Here is a 23700-nt window from a genome sequence, read left to right on the forward strand (position 1 = left end):
AGAAGCAGCAATTTTTGCTAACCTAGTTTTTTGCTATTAATATTTTAGTATGCTAAAGGTTATAAATGACCTCATACCTCTTTCGCTTTTTATTTCAGATGGATGAGGAAACCCAGATGTGGGGTACCAGACCATTTGGATAGTGTGACTGGATTACGTAGGAGGAAGCGTTATGCACTAACTGGGCAGAAGTGGCAACGCACATACATCACATACAGGTGAGAAAACTCATGGCAGAAGTTTAAATCTCCAGGACAATTTTTGCTTAATAAATGTTGTGTATTCTCATAGTTTAAAATGGTGCACACCCAGCTGTTTTAAAAGGTTTGACTGTGTTTATGTGTTGCACTGTAACGTGTTTGTGCTTCATTCAAAAAAGCACATTACTGTATTTTTTATACAATTCACCTTTATTCTACATTCTAAACACGGCCGATTAAGTTCCTGGTTCAATGAAGCCCCTTCCTCAGAAATTCACATTATGCTTAAATTGGTTAGCTGGCCCAGTTTGTTGCGATTCGCTAACCACTCACAGCAGGTTGTCTGGAAACATCACATCCCAGTTGCATGTGCTCTGGTGTATTGTGAACAGTGGCATCAGTATTGCCTTATCAATTTGAGCCCGAAATGTGCAAGCACAGATCTTATAAGACCTATCAGAATGGTATGTTTTTTGTTGTCTCATACTGTGTTGTTTGTTGGTATTTGATTACAGCCTGCGGACCTACAGTGATCTCTACTGACTGTATATACAGTAACACAATTAGTTTTGTCTGAATAGAACGAGTGTAGCCAAATATCTGTCAGCAGATTTATTAGCCAATTACGAAAACAAACCATGCTTAACTTCAGTAGCCAAACAAAACAGAACCATGTTTATCATGCCTCTAGCATGTGAGTAAAAAAAGCTCTCGTTAAAAAATAATTACACTGAACATACAAACGCCAGCATTTACCAACTTTCAAAGTTTACCGGTGGGATTAAAAAGAAGTTTGCAGTTTGTAGGCATTTGTTTGTTTGTTTGGTGTAACTAAATTCATTAAAAATGTTTTGCTTTTTGTAATTATTTTCTTTTAATCTTAAAATCCTTATAATTGTTTTCAAAGAAAGCCAAATTCTTCTTACTGAGATCTTTCTTTAAATCTTTAGAGAGCCATGGCTTATAATTTGAAAAAACTTTAACCACTTGAGAGTCAATAACAGCCTCTTAGAGACTCTACAAAGTATAAAAAGTAATCCACTAATTCAGGAGGGTTTGTTTTTGAATCAAAAAATACATCCCAGTATGTAGTGAAAAAACAGTCCTTTAACAAGTCCTCTTTTTCTTTCCTCCAAACCTGGATTAGAGAGCCTGATGGCGACTTCCTCGCCCATGCAACTTATTGCAAATTCCTCCTCTTGACCCTCGTTTCTAGTCGTTAGTCTCCTTTTTTGTGCAAACATATACTTGATTAAATCTCCATCTCATGATAATTATATCGTAAAGATAGCAAGAAGTCTCCTGTAAAAAAGTCCCACTCGTCATTGACACCAATTGATCTTCGAAGGCTTCGCACGTCAACACCAATCCAGCCAACACACGACCACGCAGATCATAACATTCATGCGCTCCCAATTTAAAAGAACAGTAAATCTCTTTTTTAACAAAGTTGCCTGCCAGCATTTTTTGTTCTATTACCGCTCGTCTAAAGATCCACTGTTTCTGGTAATCCACTTCGTGATTTCCCGCCCGCTCCGCAGCATCTCTCACATTCTGTGTCCACTCTTTGAAGGGCGAAGACGACAGTTTGTTGTATTAACAGGTAGATTCATTACATTACCTCAGTTGTTGAGCTGCTCAATTAGTAATTTGGTAGTTTGAAGCCGAGAGAGGTCGTGTTTTATATTTATTTTTGCTTGCTTGTGTTCTCGTGATCACTACTTAATTTTCTCGTTATCTTTTAGCTTTAATCACATCACAAGAATACAACTTTTGTTATGACATAACAAAACTCAATAGAACATAATTTTTAGACAGCAAAAGCATATTTAGCAAATTAGCATGGATGAACAAATGAGATTTTACTTCAGGGATTCGCTTAAGATGAAACAGATTTCCCAATAATTGACCATTTGATAGCGCGGTGAATTTAGGGACCGTCTTTAAAGTACTCTATATACGTTTCTACTTTAAACAGCATTAAAATGGAATAACTTAAAGTCAACAAACAGTCACAAAACCAACTGTAAAGTGTTCGTGGTTGTCAACTATAATGCACACTTTTTTAGATGTTTTATATTTATTCAAATAAACTGTTAAATACTATTGAAGATAGAAACGTACACAGTGCACTTTAGAGATGGTCCCTAAATTCACGAACATCAAACTTTATTTATTTAGTCTATCGACAATTAGCTACTCGTGGTAACGGTGAAGACTCCATATGCATCAGCAGTCCACTTCAAAATAAATGAAATATTATGGACAGGAAATTACATTATTGCATTTGGATTATTATGTCTGGATAGCGAGAAAACAACTTTTGTTATCTCGAGATCATGAGAAAACAAGCAGCAAAAATAAAAATATGGATGACCTCTCTCGGCTTTCCTATATGTTTTTGTATTTCTGTGGATGATTTGCTCTCTGTCTTCTTAAAGTAACAACTTAGCAAACATTTTTAGAATTACATTGCTAATGAGTACCCGATGAGATCTAATATAAATAACACCAAATTTGCTGTTGTTGGCACACTTTGTCGACAAAAAATAAAAAACAATGTTTTTTTTTTTAAAAAAGACAGAGTTGGAATGGAGGCTGCAAAAGCTGTTCAAAATTGCAAACATGGATTCAAAGCTTCAGCATGTAAATCATATAGAATATTAAGAACTTTTGTCACACTCTAAACTTGTTATAAAGTCTATTTTCCATTATAATCACTTATATTATTTGATACTAATCTATAACACATCATATTGTTAAAACCATATAAATTGTGCCCCCCGTGCCCCCTTTTTGGTTTGGGCCACTGCCCCTCAAAATGTCTGTGCACGGCCCTGCTTGGCACGAAACACATCTTGAGCTTTTTTGAGGAGACTGAAGCCATTCGATTAGAATTAGAAATTAGGATTTAATTTCATTTAGGTTTAAGGGATCCTGCAGCTGCCTGCTATTGCTCAAGTGAAAGGGGAGTTTACCCTAAAAACTTGACACTTAAGCTTATTTTATACTGTTTTTAATTCTACATACACATTTCCTGTATTTTCGGGTTGTATTCTAATAAAGAGACTGAGAAATAATTATATATGATCACTATACAATTGCAAAAACAACACATGTAATGGTAGCATGGTAGCCTAATGCTGCATTCACAACAGCCGCGTAGAGGCGTCAAGCGCGAGATATTTCAGTGTTAAGTCAATGTAAAGAAACGTTGACGCGCATCTGGAGGTCTTGCGGCGCGAATGAATCACAATCGCGTCTACCACGGCGTGCTAAACACCTCATTCGCGCGAATTGTGCATTGCCGCGGGAAACGCGCAAGTTGAAAAATGTTAACTTCGGCAAAAAACGTGCCGCCTAAACCAGGAACTTGCTCTAGTAGTGATGTGATTACAGGAAGCGAGCGGAGTCGCAGAAGCCCCTCCCATGATGCGAATTTCCGCGTGAATGTCTTGATGACTAGAATTTCAAGCGTGGCTTTCATGCGAGAATGAAGCGAGTAGAACCCGACCGATATATCTGCAGGCCGATATTAGGCATGTTCCAAACTATCGGTATCGGCATTCATAATGGCCGATAAATTAATATAAAAAAGAAAAAAACGGACGAAACAGCCTTCAACCATGTCATGAGTGTTGCCTACAACGTCCCTGTTGGCAACACTTGTGTATAACGCGTCACACATTTTGCAACCTGCTGATCCAGCCAGAGTCGGGCAGAGAGAACAACGGTTAAGTGAGTTCATGGTGAGTTGGTCACGAGACAATAAAAGAAACAAGTTTCTTTTTAAAATGCATTATCATATTATTTTAGTTAAAACTCATAAATAACTACAGATAACTAATGTTAGAGAAATCTGTTAATGTTTTGTTGCGCGTTTCTGAGAAAAAAAATCGGTCAATATATCGGAATATCGGATTTTAAAACCAACAAACATTTGTATCGGTATCGGCCTTCAAAAATCTTTATCGGTCGGGCTCTAGAAGCGAGTACACTCAAAATGTTCAAGCATTCAACTACGGATGGCAGACGCAAATTTGAGGCCTCAAACTTGGCTGGTGTGAACCCAACATAAGACTTTTGCACAGTACTGTATATAAACATAAAATATATTAAAGAAATTAAAGATTACCGTAAAAACTCATTAGGGAAGCGTCATTAGCAGCAAAAGGTTTTCTCTTAATTGACGAGATAACTCGTCAATGGCGGGGAAAGAGTTAAAAACAAGGAAAACATATAAAAACTCAGCTTAAACACACAAACACACGCCACAAGACATCAGCGAGGCACGGGGTCAGCAGCAGGCTGCGCCCCCGGAAGTATACTGCCAGATAAGTATGAATTAGCATTTAGCTAACTGGCTAGTCTAACCTTTTCATTTGTTTACATTTTTACGTATGTGTGGGGCGGGACTATCAAAAAAAGGTACAGATTCTATTGGGGTAGGGGCGTGTTTGTTTAGGTGATTTTAAATGTCAACATTGGCTTTTAGAGATCGTGCACCCTGCCTTTAAAAAGTGAAATTATAATCAAGGACCCCTTTAAATAGTAAAAAACTGATAGAAAACAGATTTTTTTTGGATTTTTGTGTGGTGAAGATATACTCACTTCACATTTAAAATAAGAAAAAAGCAGCATACTTTAAAATTAGGTCTACAGTAATCTAAACTGCTTTGCTTTGAAGACATTTACACATACAGTATATAGACATGCATGCATACTGTACAGTACATACATTTAAAACAGAAGATTGTAACTTTAATGTAGTTATGTTTATTAACTATTTCAACACTAATGTCACTTCCTATTTACAGATGCTAATTATAGCTGATGTTTTCTAATTAAACCATTAATTCAAGATCATCACTGATGTTCAGTTTACTAAATCCTGATATGGTAAAACAGGCAGACATCCACCAAACCATTCTGTCTCCACCATCCTATATACTGCACTGCAATGAAGGCACATCCAAGCATATAATAACCTCCAGCATTCACTCTTTAACCTTCAAGAAACATATTTGAATTCCCCTGAGATTACCTTCTAAAAGGCTTGGAGAAATAGAGCGTTCTCTCACCTCAATTTAGACTTTCCTGGTTACAGCAGGCGATAAGGGAAATGATTTATTCAAATCCCGCTTTTTTAATTGATGGGCCCCCTATGCAAATGGAATGTAAATGAAGACGCGCTTGGCAGTGAGTGACTGGCCTCTATAGAGAAGCATCAGCTGAGGTTTTCTGGGTCCCTCGGTCTGTTAGAAGAAGATAAAGACTTCAATGTGGAGAGTTCAGCAGAGATGCCAGTCTTAGGGCAGTTTGCAGAGTTCACTTTTGAGCTTCTTAGATTAAAAATTGTGTCTCTTTTACTTGCTTTTTTCACCTGTGATTTTTTTTTAGGAGAAGTTCTGCCAACATGTTTTAATTTAATCATCATTTAACATCTAGCTTCAAAACTGCATGATTATCTTTCTGTAAATGTCATGTTTATAGTGTCCTGTACCAAGGTTTTGGTATCAGAAACCCTTGATATTAATATATTATATGAATCACAACAATGAAGAATGTAGACATTTATCATAATGGATTAAGGCCTGTGTATGCTGCCCTAAAAAGGCTAAGTGCAGTAACGCAAACACTGAAACCGAGAAAAATGCCCTCAAAGTTTTTTTACACCAGCCAGTCAAATATGTAACTGCAATTTTGGCACACACTATTCTCTGAAATGGGACAAAATTGAACCAGGACCCATTTCAAACCTTAACTAAATTTTGACCAAATGCGTAGTTACTGTGCTTTGGCTTTGTAGGGCAGTATGGTTTTGCAGATGTACACACTGTAAAAAAATGCATTATGTTAATTTAAATTAACAAATTAACTTATCTGCTGCTAGCCATTTTTTGAAAAATTGCCTGCCAGCATTTTTTGTGATTTTCACAAAAGTTTCACAAAATGACTTCCAGGAAAATGAACTTCTAAAAATATATAAACATACAAATATATCAAATGAAAGAACAGACCCTCTGCTTTCAAACAAACAATAAACAAACAAAACAAAACAGGAAAAAAACAGTTCATCCTATCTATATTTTATTTTCTGCTTATAAACTCTTAAATATGGGAATTGTTCTTAAAAAATACACATTTTTAGCAAAAAGCTGAAATAATTGCGTTTTTGTGAAGGAATTTTGTTAGAGATCAGATTCAGAACGATTATCAAAACATACACAGAGTTTAAAATTAGTAAATAACTTTTTGGCTTCGATTTTTTTTTCATAAATTGGGTAAGTGCCATCTAGTGGATAATCGCGGTATTGCAGATTAACATAAAGATTCATCAGGAACACATAATTTTATGCAATTTTTTTCTTAATTAGCGAAATAACTCGTCAATGGCAGGGAAAGAGTTAAGTTAAACAATTTCAAGTTGTTTTTACACTGCAAAAAGATATTTTCAAGAAAAAAAATTCTTAGTATTGTTGTATTGTAAAAATTCTTAAATAAAGATGCTTTTTCTTGATGAGCAAAACGACCCAAGAAAATAAGTGTAGTTTCTATACCAAAAATATCAAATGTAAGTTATTTTGTGCATAAAACAAGCAAAAAAATCTGCCAATTGGGTAAGCAATTTTTTTCTTGAATTGTTCTAGAATTTAGTGTTTAAGAAAAATTTTCAAAAAAATTTTGTTTACCCCTTTGGCAGATTTTTTTGCTTGTTTGATGTACAAAATTAACTTAAATTTGATATTTTGGGTCTAAAAACTACACTTATTTTCTTCGTTTTGCTCATCAAGAAAAAGCATCTTTATTTAAGAATTTTTAGATATTTTTACTGAAAACAAGACAAAAATACTAAGAAAATTAAAAGAAAAAACATTTTTTGCAGTGTATAAGTTATTTCAACTTTTTTAAGTCAAACCCTAAAATAGTAGTTTGAATTGACTTGCATAACCAAGTTGATTTAACTTCATGGTGCTTCAGTATTATATTGTAATAGTAATATTATAATAATATTGTTTTAATACTGTATTAATAATAGAGTGATAGTATTATTAGTATAATAGTAATATTATAGTATGTATTATAGTATCACAATGATAAAGATTTTGATGTTGACATTTACAGCATTAAAAATAAATCATAACACATTAAGTACAGGAATGAAAATCTAATAGTTGTGCTGTGGCCTGTGTCCGGTTTTAAAGTTGTACAGTATATGCTTACAGTATATGTACATGTGCTGTACATATAAACAAGGGTTAGTTACACATCCAACCAACCAACCGCAGTGATAAATTATCTTTCTGCAGCAGCCTGCGTATTGATCATTTCTCTTATCCAGTCATGAGAATGAAATTATAGTCCAGGTTATTCATCTGCATTCAGTGTGTGTCGAATTACACTGCTGCAGTGCTCTAATGTATTTAGAAATGAAAAGCCTTGAAGTACAAAGCCCTAAGGCATCAAGAGGCAATACAAATACAAGATACCCATGGCAATAATACAGTACTTCAGTTTGAGTTTGTTTATAAATTATGGCTTACATAACATATTTTTAGACTTGAATATTATACATGTTATACAATTCATATACGGGACATAGTCATACTAGAGTTTTCTAGAGATATCATTTATGCTAGTAAATATGTCACATTAATGTTTAAAATTGTTTGCTTGTTTTTGTTTTTCAGCATAAAAAATGTCACTCCTAAAGTGGGTGCACGAGAAACCCATGAAGCCATTCGTCGGGCGTTCGACGTATGGCAAGGTGTCACGCCTTTACGCTTTGAGGCCGTGCCGTACAGCGCTCTGGAAAGCGGCAAGCGTGACGTAGACATTACCATCATCTTTGCCTCTGGTTTCCATGGCGACAGCTCACCTTTTGATGGAGAGGGAGGCTTCCTGGCCCATGCTTATTTCCCGGGGCCAGGCATAGGGGGCGACACGCACTTCGATTCTGACGAACCCTGGACGCTGGGCAACCCAAACCATGATGGTGAGAGAACGGCAGGTTAGGTCACATTTTCAATTTCAACCATTAACTAACTAATAAAGTTATCGTTTCAGCAGACTATGCAAATATGACCCACACTGGAAACAATATTATAATCAATTAAAAACAACAAATTACAAACAAAATTTTGGATGATTTGGATGTGTGTGTTTAATGTATGTGTATACACGTACGTGTTAGGGTGCATGTCAGATGTCATCTTTGTTTGATATGTAGTATTTCAGTACGGTTACACCCATTAAATAAGAGGTCATCTGATCTGCCTCTTCACTGTGAGCCACACTTAGAGGCACTCAGCTTTAATTACCTGGCCCTCGTCTGGATGCAAAGAGCTTTTTAGATGATCATCTCCCTTCACTGAAATGTCTCAGCCGATGTTAATGAATGCCTACGACGACTCTGGCATTTTTACTGCTGCCTGCACTCAGGACCGCGGTTGTTTGTTTTGTCGCTGTCTCTGGTGTAATGCGTGCCTGGCATAATACTGTCCCATGGTTACGGGCTTCATTAGAATGACCGCAGCCCATATGGACAACAAACTCTGTGGTTTCTTTACAGTACATTCATCTTCCACAGCTGAACCGTTACCGCATTCACACAGTATTACTATAATTGCCCTATTATAGACAATATTGTAACTCAGATGCCAGTCAATGTGTGATTTTGGATAAGCACGACTATCCAATATAATATAGGAAGGATCACAATTACAGAGTAATTTTAAAGCTTTAGAATCAAAGGTCTTTTATTGCAACACTAGATTCAAAATTATAAAATATTATATAATATTATATATATAATATAATATTATTTTATTTCAGTGAAAAACTAAAAGTTCAGTAGGAGAAAGTCATATGGGTTTAAAATGACGTTAACACAACTTTTCATTCATTGGATGAATGATATTTATAGTTATATTGTCTTGTGTAATAAAATCTGTTTTAGTTTCCAAAGCAACTGATGCTCTGTACACACGCAGACAAATTTGCACTGAATATAAAAGCAAGCTTGGGTGTGCAAGATCAATAGCTTACTCTCTGATCTGATTTTGTCTTACATTTCTGGTGTAATATGCGATCATCATGCAGTCCAGTATCATCATTGGATAAAGACCTATAATTTCTGCTGAGACATCTGCAAATCTTTTTTACCCACTGTGCCTGTAGCCTTTTATCTGGCCATGCAGTGAACTGAAATGATATGCATGCAGATTACTGACAAATTGATATCTTACGGCACAAACACACCCACTAATATATGTAGTATAGAGCTTAGAGATAATGAAATTGACTGAATGCTCTTCGCACGTATTATACGTTCATCAAATGCATTCGCTTAATCCTAGACTCAGGCCATTCAGTTTGCTGGCAGATTTCGTTAAACTCCACAATGATTTTTCAGCAAAGTCCTCTAAGTGCACAGAAGAGGAGTTGGATAAATGACAGCATTGTACATCAAGGTGGTTTATATTAAAAAATATATTAGGAGCTTTAAGTTTTTGAAGCTTTGATTGTGTTTACAGTGCGCAATATAACATGTGTTCATGTTTCACGTGTAAAAAAACACGGTATTTTTCACAAAATTTACTTATCTGTATACCGCTGTTTTCACTGTCTTAAAAACGAGCTGATGTCTTTCTTGTTCTAAGAAGTACCTCCTTCAGAAATGCGTATCGAGTTCTGATTGTGTAGTTTGTTTAGTGTGTTGTGGTTCGATAGCAGCTTAGCTTGCCGTTAGCTTAGCTGCCGACTGACGTATTCCTGTGAGCGGAGTTTAGTCAAAAAACTGTTCTAGTGACGTCATTCAAGCAGGAAGTAGAGGGCTGTAGTCTAAACCGGCCGTTCGCTGTAGGCTTTGAAAGGCGAATTGTGTTAAAGAAAATATATCGCCTGGCAGTGAACTTTGAGCTTTTTACAGCTATTATAGCAACATTACACACTAACTAGGGTTTAAAAAATGGGATCTTGACGAACGTGACCTTTAAAGTGAAATTACTTAACCTAAACATAAGGCTGATAAAAAAATTTATTTACAAGAAAACACTTCAGACGCACTTATAAGGTTTTACATCTTTCCATAGACATGGATGCTGTGCTGGATGAGTCATAATGTCAGATCTTTTTCTTTATTGTACAATGCAAAAAAAAATGTAGGAATCATAAGGGAAAGCAAATACTGTGTCTGTATTTTCATGAATCTTATTTGATGTTTTGTAGGCAATGATCTGTTTCTTGTGGCGGTCCATGAACTTGGTCATGCTTTGGGACTGGAACATTCTAATGATCCAACAGCCATAATGGCTCCATTCTACCAGTACATGGACACGGAGAGCTTCAAACTGCCTCATGATGATCTACAGGGAATCCAAAAAATATATGGTGTGTCCTCTGGTATTAAAATGCATTTTTTTTTACATAACTGTCTATTAGCATTTATATTCCATTTATTGTTAGTAATGTTTTCTAAGGCATGCTTGGGTCTTAATATTGCTTATATGGTTATGCATTTAAACAAACTCATTGAACAACCTGTAATATTAAGTATTTGTGTAGAAGTTCTTATTCATTGTTTTGTGCTATGGATATGAATACTATATTAAATAATGCAGCTTGTTAAAAGGGCTTTCACTTCTCTACATTGGAAGACTTATGAGTTTTACCCAGTGAGTGATAAAACAGACAAAAAAATCCTTTTACAGGATATACAGCCGCGTGAAAAATTAAGAGACCATTTCAAGATTATTTCTAGTTTTTTATAATTTACTATTTATAGGAATGTGTTTAAGTAAAATTATCATTGTTTCATTCTGCCAACTACCGACAACATTTCTGCCAAGTTCTTAATAAAAATAATGTTTTCATTTGCATTAAATTAATAAACATTTAAATAGGGAAAACATGGTCCAAATAACAAAAAATATATATTTTTCCCGATCTTGAATACTGTAGAGAAAACAAGTTCAAAATAATTTCTCAATAACAAAATGCACATTTTTAATCACATCTTTAAAGGGATAGTTCATTTTAAAATGAAAATTCTGTCATCATTTACTCATCCTCATGTTGTTCTAAACCTGTATGAATTATTTTATCTGATGAACACAAAAGAAGATATTTTGAGAAATGATGGTAAACACACAGCAAATAGTGACCATTGACTTCCATAGTAGGAAAAAATATTTTGGAAGTATCGTGATAAATGATGAAGAAAATATTTTAATAAATGATGGTAAGCACACAGTTGATGGTACCCATTAAATTCCATCATATTTTTTATTCCTACTATGGAAGTCAATGGTCACTATCTGCTGTGTGTTTATCATGATTTCTCAGGGTGTCTTCTTTTGTGTTCATCAGAGGGAAGAAGTTCAATGCTGGTTTGAAACAACATGAGGATGAGTAAATGATGACAGAATTTTCATTTTAAAGTGAACTATCCCTTTAATGTGTTTTTGTATCCACTCAGTCTTTTACATTGCTGTTGGGTGACTTAATGTCGCTCATGAGGTTTGCTTTTTGTGTAAAATGGTCGTGTAATACATGAAGAATTGATGATTGAAGGCAAAACCTAAGTGGTCTGGGGTGGTTTTCAGCGGCTAGACATAACTAGAGCCCATAATATTATGTAGACTTTATTTGGGCTAGAAAGCAACCACTTTGTACCTGGAGTGGCACTGTAGCAATGCACTGGCAAACATCCACTACACTGCAAACTAAAGAAAATATGCATTCCTTTTTTAATATAACATTTTTGCTAAACTCATTCTCCTTTATTCTCAATCACTTGTGTAGGTCCTCCAGACAAAACCCCTCAACCAACAAGACTACTCACAACTGCCACGCCCCCTCGCCTACACCCTCAGTCTGACCCTCGAAAGCATGACCGCCAAGGTCGCCCTCATCGCCCACCACAGAAGTCAAAACCCACCCACCCCAATTCCAAACCCAACATCTGTGATGGAGGTTTCAACACTCTGGCAATCCTACGACAGGAGCTGTTCGTCTTCAAGGTATGAATAATGAACCTTAATTTAATTCATTCAAATGAAACTGCGTTAACTAATGCTGGATTGTTCTCATTAGGATCAGTGGTTCTGGAGGGTTCGAGATAACTCTGTGGTGCCTGGTTACCCAATGCAAATTAGTTACTTCTGGAGAGGTTTGCCTCCTAAGATCGATGCTGTCTACGAAAACAGTGAAGGGAAATTTGTCTTCTTTAAAGGTAAAAAGTTCTCTTTTAAATATAGACATGAAGGAGTAAGCTCGGAGTCCCCTTAAAACGCTAGATTTTTCCCCAGTATCACCACATCATTTTACTAGTAGATGTTTTCAACACTGATATCAATTTATTTCTCTCCAAGGCAACCGGTTCTGGGTGTTTAAAGACACTACCCTTCAGCCCACGTATCCTCAGGACATTTCTCTATTTGGCAACGGAATGCCCACGCAGAACATTGAAACAGCTGTTTGGTGGGAAGATGTGGCCAAAACCTACTTCTTTAAAGGGGATAGGTCAGTTTTATAGCTTCCTGTAACAGCATTTACTGGCACCCAGTGGGAAATGGTTTTACTGGATTGTTCCAGAAATTCCTGAGACCAGCCTTTCATCCATTACAGGTACTGGAGGTACAATGAGGACATGAGGACCATGGACCCTGGCTACCCAAAACCTATTACCGTATGGAAAGGCATTCCAGACTCTCCGCAGGGGGCATTTGTGGACAAAGCTAATGGTAAGCGATTTTTCTGATAAGCAGACATGCGGTTAACTTTAGGGCTGTTTATACCTGATATTAAGATACGTTTTGGCTGTCAGATCACAAATGGAAGAGAGAGACACATTCATGTCTCATCAAAAACCTGCTATTTTTGATCCGTCTCTTTTGTCCACTTTCTGTCCTGATCACTTTGAGATGGCGGTCTGTGGGCGAGTCCCTCTGCTGCTTGTGTTGTTAGTAAACATTATTTTGACAAGACACGCGCAGAACACATATTTTGAAATGACGAACCACACACACGACAGGCTACATACATGTTGTAACAAAGTTCGCCTCGAGCGCCCTCGGAAAAAGAAGTCACCGGCCGCCACTGAATATAACGTTGATTTTTAAAAGTGTGTGCCCGGCCTGCGCACGTCCTCCACTAGCGAAACAGAAATTGCAAAAAGCACAATCAGCTAAACAAATATTAAAAATATATGACATTGATTTTTATAAGCACGCCGCAATCAAATGTGCTGCTACATCATGATCTGAATGCGTATGCAAATTTAATTTCTGGGCACTGCAAAGCAAGTGATATACTCAATAATATGATTTTGCACATTGCTAAAAAAACAACAACACCTATATTATTGAAAACTATACTGCATGTTTTGGCATTCGGTGCAGTGGTGTATTTGTTACACATCAATGAGATACACAGTGTTCCTTTCAATATTCTTATTAATTTATATTCACAAAACTTATCAACAAAACATAGATTAAAATTAAGAGACAAATTATATGAAACGGAATTCGTTTTAAAGTAGCAAACAAAACTTGAATTAAACTCGAAAATTATGTCTGACCGACTCCATTTCTGCCGTCATATTGGCCTTTAGAACGGCCTTGTATGGCGTTTAAAATTACAGTCTATCTTTTGTAATTAATTATTTGCTAATTAAATTGGAACAAAACATAAACCACATTACAACAATATTCAAACCCAACAATACTCAAACATAAATATAAAACAGACATTATATAGACGGTTTCATCAGACGCATGTGCGCTTACGCGATTCACGTCTGGATCCGATCTTTACTTCCGGTTTCGTTTTTTTTAAGGGTCTGACTAGTTCGTAAACTGATCTCTTGAACAAATGCCTCGTCGAAAATAACAAATGTTTTGGTTTCCTAGGTAATCTATGTGTTGTTTTTTTGCTTGTTACGTTTAAAGAACTTTGTTGTTATTTATTCTTAGCGGAGTTTACCGGAAGTTACGTGCGGACCGCGACAGCCGCTTGTTTATGTTGTCACTGCTGAAACCATCTATATTAGGATACATGTTAAAACAATTTGATATAGCGTTTATAATAGTTTGTTGGTAGATGTTATTTTGGGCAAAACCTGAATACCTGAATAAAAATAATTTTTACCTTGAAAATGATGCGGTCACATTAAAAGCAGCTGTTACACTGCAGGGCAACCCCAGAGTCAAACTAAAACAGGGAAGAACGACTCATTTTATGAAGGTGGAAAACGGTGGCGTAGTCTGACTGAAAGGCATAAATGTGGCAATAGTAATGCATTTTAAAAGGTAAATGCATTAATGTAAACATGGCCTAAAGATCGCGCTGAATACTGTGGGCTTTTGCTAGAAGTTAGGTATGATGTAAAAACATTGTGCTCTGTACATCACATTAGATCAATAGGCAGAGAGTAGGCGGTCTTTTGTGGTTGTTCAAACACATTGGACAACATGAGTCTCTACACATTAAAAGCAATCCAGTCTAATGCGTTTTAACTACCTTTAAATGTGGTCGAAAGTGAATGAGTTCAAAATGTTTCACAACCCATTTACACCTGTATTTAGCGTTGTCCACTTGTAATCCTATTGACCGATACGCATCTTAATACAAGGTGTAAACAGCCTCTTTATAAACAGGTTTTAGTGTCAACAGAAATGTGTATTATCGTATTGACGCTTGTTTGTATCGTATCGAAGCTTGTTATATGGCTTTAGCATTAGGCAGAGGTGGGTTACAAATATTGGCCCCACTTTCACTAATAAAACCTTTTCTGTCCTGAAATACCCTCCAAGGTGCTGAGTTTAATTGGCTCACTCTGGAGGCGTTGAGTTTGTGTTTGTATTGGCAGAAGAGAGAAGAGCTTTCTTTGAACTAGTGTTCTCTGTGAGTATTGAATCCTTACCTGCATCTGCAGGAGCTGGTGAACTCTGAAACACCTTCACTTTGATAATTGGTCTCTCTGTGGCTTTTCCCACAAGTCTCCGAGTTCATGCAGGGGTGTTTTAGGGACAGCCTGCATTCGGGTGGCTTATATCTACTTCCCAGCAGTGGCTACTGAGCTGATTTTGCTTTGTTTCCGTTTCCCAAATTATGCATTTGTTTTCATTTATGTGAAGTTTAATAAGTCTTCTTGGTCTTCATTGTAATGGTTTACAGTAGAGAGCAAATTCTTTTTATATTGTTTTTTCTCATCTAAACATTTTACAACAGGGAAGTTTTTGTTTTTAAAATAATAAACTAAATAAATTATAAGTAATGGATAATGTATAGGCAGCCGGTTGTTCTCACAGAAATAAGCCCCGACAGTGTGATCAAATATGTATCACACTGATGGGGCTTATTTCGCAATAACAACCAGCTGCCTCTACATTATCCAGCTTATTACACGGCTATTTACCTCATGAGTGCGGTAAGGAACATTACATATTGATTTAAAATGTTTTATAAATAAAATATTTATCCAACTTTACACTTTTTACAGTGCAGGAAAACTCATTTACTTTCGGCTTTAAGATTTCAAGACGTTCAAATGTCACAAACACACTATTTGGTTTAAAGATCCAGTAAGATGCACATTTTAAGTGCCTTATCACTGTTTATAAGTCCGGGACAACAGGTTTAAATGCATGCAAGGTAATTTTATCAAAATATAAATTTAAAATTACCCCATTTCTCAGAGATCCCCAAACGATTTGTGTGAAGCCATTCAACAACTAAACCCCACCTTTCAGTAGCCTACTCTGCTCCGATTGGTCAACTGACACAGACCACAGATCAGTGGCACAGATCAACAATAGTGCATTATGTATTGACCTAGTGCTAACATGATTTACTGAGAAAACATTATCGACATCAATACACATCATTCATCATTCATCCAAGCAATAAAAACGACGACAGAAACTAAAATTTTACACTCATTTAAGCATTTATGTAAGCTAACCAGGTCATAGCAAAACCGTAAGTGCAGCATGCGTTAGTCGCTTGCTAACGTGACTCTCTGACAGTATATTAAGAGTTTAAACAACAACATCAATACACATCATTCATCATCAGTCCAAGTTATAAAAATGATGACAGAAATTAACAATTTTAGCTATAATCATACTTACAGGTTGTGGTTAGGAGACACATGTTCCAAATAAAGTGGGTACTGAACCATCTTTCATTGCCAAACGTCTAGTAAATCCCTCTGTGACAAAGTAATTTTAACCACTGTTTCTTCACAGCCAAACGTTTAGTGTATCCCTCCTTGAAAAAGTAATTTTAACCACTGATTCTTCACACCCAAACGTTTTGTATATTCCTCCTTGAAAAAGTAATTTTAACCACTGATTCTTCACACCCAAACGTTTAGTATATCCCTCCTTGAAAAAGTAATTTAACCACTGATTCTTCACACCCAAACGTTTTATATATCCCTCCTTGAAAAAGTAATTTTAACCACTGATTCTTCACAGCCAAACATTTAGTACATCCCTCCTTGAAAAAGTAATTTTAACCACTGATTCTTCACACCCAAACATTTAGTATATCCCTCCTTGAAAAAGTAATTTAACCACTGATTCTTCACACCCAAACGTTTTATATATCCCTCCTTGAAAAAGTAATTTTAACCACTGATTCTTCACAGCCAAACATTTAGTACATCCCTCCTTGAAAAAATAATTTTAACCACTGATTCTTCACACCCAAACATTTAGTATATCCCTCCTTGAAAAAGTAATTTAACCACTGATTCTTCACACCCAAACGTTTTATATATCCCTCCTTGAAAAAGTAATTTTAACCACTGATTCTTCACACCCAAACGTTTAGTATATCCCTCCTTGAAAAAGTAATTTAACCACTGATTCTTCACACCCAAACGTTTTATATATCCCTCCTTGAAAAAGTAATTTTAACCACTGATTCTTCACAGCCAAACATTTAGTATATCCCTCCTTGAAAAAGTAATTTTAACCACTGATTCTTCACACCCAAACGTTTTATATATCCCTCCTTGAAAAAGTAATTTTAACCACTGATTCTTCACACCCAAACGTTTAGTATATCCCTCCTTGAAAAAGTAATTTAACCACTGATTCTTCACACCCAAACGTTTTATATATCCCTCCTTGAAAAAGTAATTTTAACCACTGATTCTTCACAGCCAAACATTTAGTATATCCCTCCTTGAAAAAGTAATTTTAACCACTGATTCTTCACACCCAAACATTTAGTATATCCCTCCTTGAAAAAGTAATTTTAACCACTGATTCTTCACACCCAAACGTTTTGTATATCCCTCCTTGAAAAAGTAATTTTAACCACTGATTCTTCACACCCAAACATTTAGTATATCCCTCCTTGAAAAAGTAATTTTAACCACTGATTCTTCACACCCAAACGTTTTATATATCCCTCCTTGAAAAAGTAATTTTAACCACTGATTCTTCACACCCAAACGTTTAGTATATCCCTCCTTGAAAAAGTAATTTAACCACTGATTCTTCACACCCAAACGTTTTATATATCCCTCCTTGAAAAAGTAATTTTAACCACTGATTCTTCACAGCCAAACATTTAGTACATCCCTCCTTGAAAAAGTAATTTTAACCACTGATTCTTCACACCCAAACGTTTAGTATATCCCTCCTTGAAAAAGTAATTTAACCACTGATTCTTCACACCCAAACGTTTTATATATCCCTCCTTGAAAAAGTAATTTTAACCACTGATTCTTCACAGCCAAACATTTAGTACATCCCTCCTTGAAAAAGTAATTTTAACCACTGATTCTTCACACCCAAACATTTAGTATATCCCTCCTTGAAAAAGTAATTTTAACCACTGATTCTTCACACCCAAACGTTTTGTATATCCCTCCTTGAAAAAGTAATTTTAACCACTGATTCTTCACAGCCAAACATTTAGTACATCCCTCCTTGAAAAAGTAATTTTAACCACTGATTCTTCACACCCAAACGTTTTATATATCCCTCCTTGAAAAAGTAATTTTAACCACTGATTCTTCACAGCCAAACATTTAGTACATCCCTCCTTGAAAAAGTAATTTTAACCACTGATTCTTCACAGCCAAACATTTAGTACATCCCTCCTTGAAAAAGTAATTTAACCACTGATTCTTCACACCCAAACGTTTTGTATATTCCTCCTTGAAAAAGTAATTTTAACCACTGATTCTTCACACCCAAACGTTTTATATATCCCTCCTTGAAAAAGTAATTTTAACCACTGATTCTTCACAGCCAAACATTTAGTACATCCCTCCTTGAAAAAGTAATTTTAACCACTGATTCTTCACACCCAAACGTTTTGTATATTCCTCCTTGAAAAAGTAATTTTAACCACTGATTCTTCACACCCAAACGTTTAGTATATCCCTCCTTGAAAAAGTAATTTAACCACTGATTCTTCACACCCAAACGTTTTATATATCCCTCCTTGAAAAAGTAATTTTAACCACTGATTCTTCACAGCCAAACATTTAGTACATCCCTCCTTGAAAAAGTAATTTTAACCACTGATTCTTCACACCCAAACATTTAGTATATCCCTCCTTGAAAAAGTAATTTTAACCACTGATTCTTCACACCCAAACGTTTTGTATATCCCTCCTTGAAAAAGTAATTTTAACCACTGATTCTTCACACCCAAACGTTTAGTATATCCCTCCTTGAAAAAGTAATTTAACCACTGATTCTTCACACCCAAACATTTAGTATATCCCTCCTTGAAAAAGTAATTTTAACCACTGATTCTTCACACCCAAACGTTTTGTATATCCCTCCTTGAAAAAGTAATTTTAACCACTGATTCTTCACAGCCAAACATTTAGTACATCCCTCCTTGAAAAAGTAATTTTAACCACTGATTCTTCACACCCAAACGTTTTATATATCCCTCCTTGAAAAAGTAATTTTAACCACTGATTCTTCACAGCCAAACATTTAGTACATCCCTCCTTGAAAAAGTAATTTAACCACTGATTCTTCACACCCAAACGTTTTATATATCCCTCCTTGAAAAAGTAATTTTAACCACTGATTCTTCACACCCAAACATTTTGTATATCCCTCCTTGAAAAAGTAATTTTAACCACTGATTCTTCACACCCAAACGTTTTGTATATCCCTCCTTGAAAAAGTAATTTTAACCACTGATTCTTCACAGCCAAACATTTAGTATATCCCTCCTTGAAAAAGTAATTTTAACCACTGATTCTTCACAGCCAAACATTTTGTATATCCCTCCTTGAAAAAGTAATTTTAACCACTGATTCTTCACAGCCAAACATTTAGTACATCCCTCCTTGAAAAAGTAATTTTAACCACTGATTCTTCACACCCAAACATTTTGTATATCCCTCCTTGAAAAAGTAATTTTAACCACTGATTCTTCACAGCCAAACATTTTGTATATCCCTCCTTGAAAAAGTAATTTTAACCACTGATTCTTCACAGCCAAACATTTAGTACATCCCTCCTTGAAAAAGTAATTTTAACCACTGATTCTTCACAGCCAAACATTTAGTACATCCCTCCTTGAAAAAGTAATTTAACCACTGATTCTTCACACCCAAACGTTTTATATATCCCTCCTTGAAAAAGTAATTTTAACCACTGATTCTTCACACCCAAACATTTTGTATATCCCTCCTTGAAAAAGTAATTTTAACCACTGATTCTTCACACCCAAACGTTTTGTATATCCCTCCTTGAAAAAGTAATTTTAACCACTGATTCTTCACAGCCAAACATTTAGTACATCCCTCTTTGAAAAAGTAATTTTAACCACTGATTCTTCACACCCAAACATTTAGTATATCCCTCCTTGAAAAAGTAATTTAACCACTGATTCTTCACACCCAAACGTTTTGTATATCCCTCCTTGAAAAAGTAATTTTAACCACTGATTCTTCACAGCCAAACATTTAGTACATCCCTCCTTGAAAAAATATTTTTAACCACAGAATCTTCATATATCTTCATCCTTTGATATACAACACAAACTGAAAACACAGCGTGATATGATGTTTACACACTAACTAGCTGAAGTTTCTGTGGGCAGGTCATATTTTTTGTTTCTTCCGGGAAAGGCTGTAGGCAGAGATTATTATGCAAAGTGTTTATATTACGTGGATAAAGACAGGCAGGAGATTCAAATCCATATGACGACTCGTTTCAGAGTCGACTCCCTACTTTAGAAGCCAATAACTTTATTAATCATGCACTGTTTGGTTCAACTACTTTGCACATTGTTTACATTGATGGGCAGCTACATGACACACTGCAATACAGGTCATTTTCGATTTTGTATCTGTGTGGCTCTTAAACAATTTGTAAATATAATGACATATATGTTACTAAAGGACATATTTATATTTAATTTTATGTAATATTAAACTGTACCTATCAAAATGATTTGCAGCATCTGGGTTACCGTTTGTTATTAGTTTTGAGCTGTTGTTCTGGGAATAACAAATCTGCAGATGTCATGACTGGCCAATCAGAATCAACCATTCCTACGAGCTGTGTAATAATAATAATAAAAATAATAATTTAAAACAATAAAAAATGCATTTAAATCTTTATGTAAAGGTGTGTCTTTGCAAAACTTTGTAAATCGACGCAGTGATGTTTTTCAATATGCATAATACAATATAACATTTCATTTACACATTTCATTTCTGTCTCACAAGGCTTCACCTACTTCTACAAAGGGAAAGAATATTGGAAATTCAACAACCAGCGACTGAGAGTGGAGCCGGGTTACCCCCGCTCCATCCTGAGGGATTTCATGGGCTGCGACGGGCTACCGGCCGACCCCGACTGGGACTGGAGTCCCCCGCAGGAAGAGGAGCCGTCCCAGTACGACAACGACGACGTGGACATCGTTCTGAAGCTGGAGAGCAGCGGTGGGACAGAAAAAGCAGTTGCCATCGCCATCCCCTGTGTCCTGGCCCTGTGCATGATGGTCCTGCTGTACACCGTCTTCCGCTTCAAAAGGAAGGACACGCAGCGCCACATACTGTACTGCAAGCGCTCCATGCAGGAATGGGTCTGAGGCACGAGGTGTCCCGCCCACAAAACTGTTTCTTTTAAAACCCCTCAAAGGCGCGGGGGTTTGAGTAATATGCCGACTGCGGTGTTGAGCTTGAACGTTTGCATCAACACGGACAATGCGAACACATAACGTGCCAACTTTACAGGTGACGATGCGTCACTTGTGTGTGGTTTTGGACAACCCTCTGCAGGAGTAAACAGTGCTGAGTAGAGAATTATTTATCTCCGAAATACTGATCTCTATTATTTGAGGACTGTGTCACTTCTAAAATAACTTGCTTGTGTTGAAAAACTGATACCCAAACCAAATATGCCCTTAGTGTCCAAAGAGGATGGCTTCATTTACATGGATGACTGGCTTACTGATCATTATTTGAGTTTTTTCAAGCTACATTTATTATCAGAATAAATATGATCTGTCTACTCGGACGTCAGAATGATCACGTCAAAGTACAAAGTATATAGCATCGGGGCTACTTGCAATAGTTTGTTGAATGCCTTAATCACATGCCGACTTTATTTTTTGTGTGTTTTAGTGTATGTGCCTGTGTGAATGTTATCTTTTCCTCGATCTTTGCTGGTATTTCTTTGCTGTTGATACACAACTGGGGTAAGATTTAAAGTGCCACTGACTTGTTGAAACTGTGTTTTGAAGTGTGTATGGCTACTGTTAATGTTACTCCCCTCTCCAAAACTGCAGACTTTAAGTTCTTCCGATCAAAATGAAATGCGTTGCAATGAAAATGGCTGTTTAGCAGAGATACCTTAATAATCTTCCTGATGCTCTCGAGAATCAATAACGAATTAGCTATGTAAGACTTTAGCTTAGTTTAAAATGCGATACTTAGGCTAGATTTGCTATTCCTGAATTTAAGAGACAGTGCTTGCAAGGCAGTAATAGAAAAGTGATGAGCTTTTAGTTAAGCTTAGGCTCTGTATGAATGAAATGCTGCAATGCAACTGCTTTGTTGTCGTCATGGCGATCAGCATCTTGTTTTCTATTTGCTGCGCAGGACTAAATATAAATGGTTAAATTGACCTTTTGGACTATTATAACAGTTCAAAAATAATTTATTTTTAACTTTCCTTAAAAATTATAATGGCATTGTGCATTAACAAGTTTAAAGGTGCAAAATGCAAAATAAATTTTTAAAACAGCGCCACCTTGCAAGCACTGTAATCAATACAAGCACTTACCCAGCATTTACCTGAGAAAAAGGCCATACTTGAGTGTTGTACATGCTGTTAAAAGTGTAATATGCTATGTTTGGCATGGGTTTGTGTATAAAAGCATTTGTTGCACAGTTAAAGGAAATTATTCTGCAATCAAAACAATAGCTTTTCTGCTTATTTCTGTTGATCATTTGTTAGCAGGATCATTCTCAACAGAGTGTCTGTATCGATGAACACACCGGATGCTGTTTGATTTTCTTATTTGAGTGTCTCTTGGAAGTGGAGTAATGTGTTATTGTCATATGCCTTGTTTTTCTTCTTTGGTTTTAATGAACTGATCTTATTTCTTGAGCGTATAATGGACTGTGGTGGTTCTCACCATACCATCGGCATCGGCTCTATCTTCCAACTACCAAGACGTCCCCATGAATCTTCATGTGTGACCTGTTGTTTTTATCATTTACAGTCGGACCTTCTCAAGCTTCGATGTCTTTAAGTATTGGATGTGTATCTAAACATGCTGTATATATCTCATATAGTGTCTTTATTACGGATACGAAAGGCAAATTATGCAGTACATCAATAATATTACCTATTATCAGATGTGGTGTGTGAATCATTCTTGTGAACTCAGAAGTTTTAACAAAATGTACCAGGCAACCATTCATCATTAACATGTAATTTAAAGCTGAAATCAATGAAAGGTTGTTTGGGAGATATTATTAAACAATTCTACATTAAATAATACATGCTGACTCAAAAACACAAATTTGGTCTTTCTAATGTCCGAATTTTTTTGTGAATGAAGCATGATGTGATACATTTCATCATTCAGAAGATTTTTTATTTTGTTTAGAAAAAAACATTGCTATGCTATGGCTATAAAACGGTACTCTTTTCTCCACTGATGTGTGAGCGCCTTTTGATTGCAGGGCCTAAAATTCAAATGCACTGATCAGAAGTGCTTCTCTCAGCAGGCGTTTAACCAGCAATTATCCTGTTCGTGATATGTTTTTTGTTGGCAGTGTAATATCAGCATAATTTTCGAGTATAATGAGTAAATACGTTCGTTCCAACATAATCAATAGGCACGCTAATGGTTTGTATCTTTCACACTAAAAAGCTTTAAAATGGGTCGCACTCACGCCCTCTATTTAATATGCGCTAGAAATTGTGTATTATACTGTCTGATGATGAACAGCATGATTTAAAGGTGCCATTTTTCGTGATCCCAT

General features: G+C 36.0%; 1 protein-coding gene across 2 annotated transcripts in view; it reads left to right on the forward strand.

Annotated features, from left to right (window-relative positions):
- Positions 1-23212, forward strand: part of mmp16b (matrix metallopeptidase 16b (membrane-inserted)) — a 38166-nt gene extending 14954 nt beyond the window's left edge. Inside the window, exons 3-10 of one of the 2 annotated variants that reach the window (XM_055202774.2) lie at positions 99-218; positions 7892-8196; positions 10431-10592; positions 12006-12223; positions 12297-12435; positions 12575-12725; positions 12831-12946; positions 20929-23212. In XM_055202774.2, the coding sequence (XP_055058749.1) occupies positions 99-218; positions 7892-8196; positions 10431-10592; positions 12006-12223; positions 12297-12435; positions 12575-12725; positions 12831-12946; positions 20929-21293 (1576 nt within the window). In that variant the 3' untranslated portion in view covers positions 21294-23212. Of the gene's footprint in view, positions 1-98; positions 219-7891; positions 8212-10430; positions 10593-12005; positions 12224-12296; positions 12436-12574; positions 12726-12830; positions 12947-20928 lie in introns of both variants that reach the window. The other variant, XM_055202773.2, reaches the window with a different exon arrangement.
- The last annotated feature ends 488 nt before the right edge of the window (positions 23213-23700 follow it).

Source organism: Misgurnus anguillicaudatus, chromosome 2 (assembly GCF_027580225.2).
Source record: "Misgurnus anguillicaudatus chromosome 2, ASM2758022v2, whole genome shotgun sequence".
In the NCBI taxonomy this organism is placed as follows: domain Eukaryota; kingdom Metazoa; phylum Chordata; class Actinopteri; order Cypriniformes; family Cobitidae; genus Misgurnus; species Misgurnus anguillicaudatus.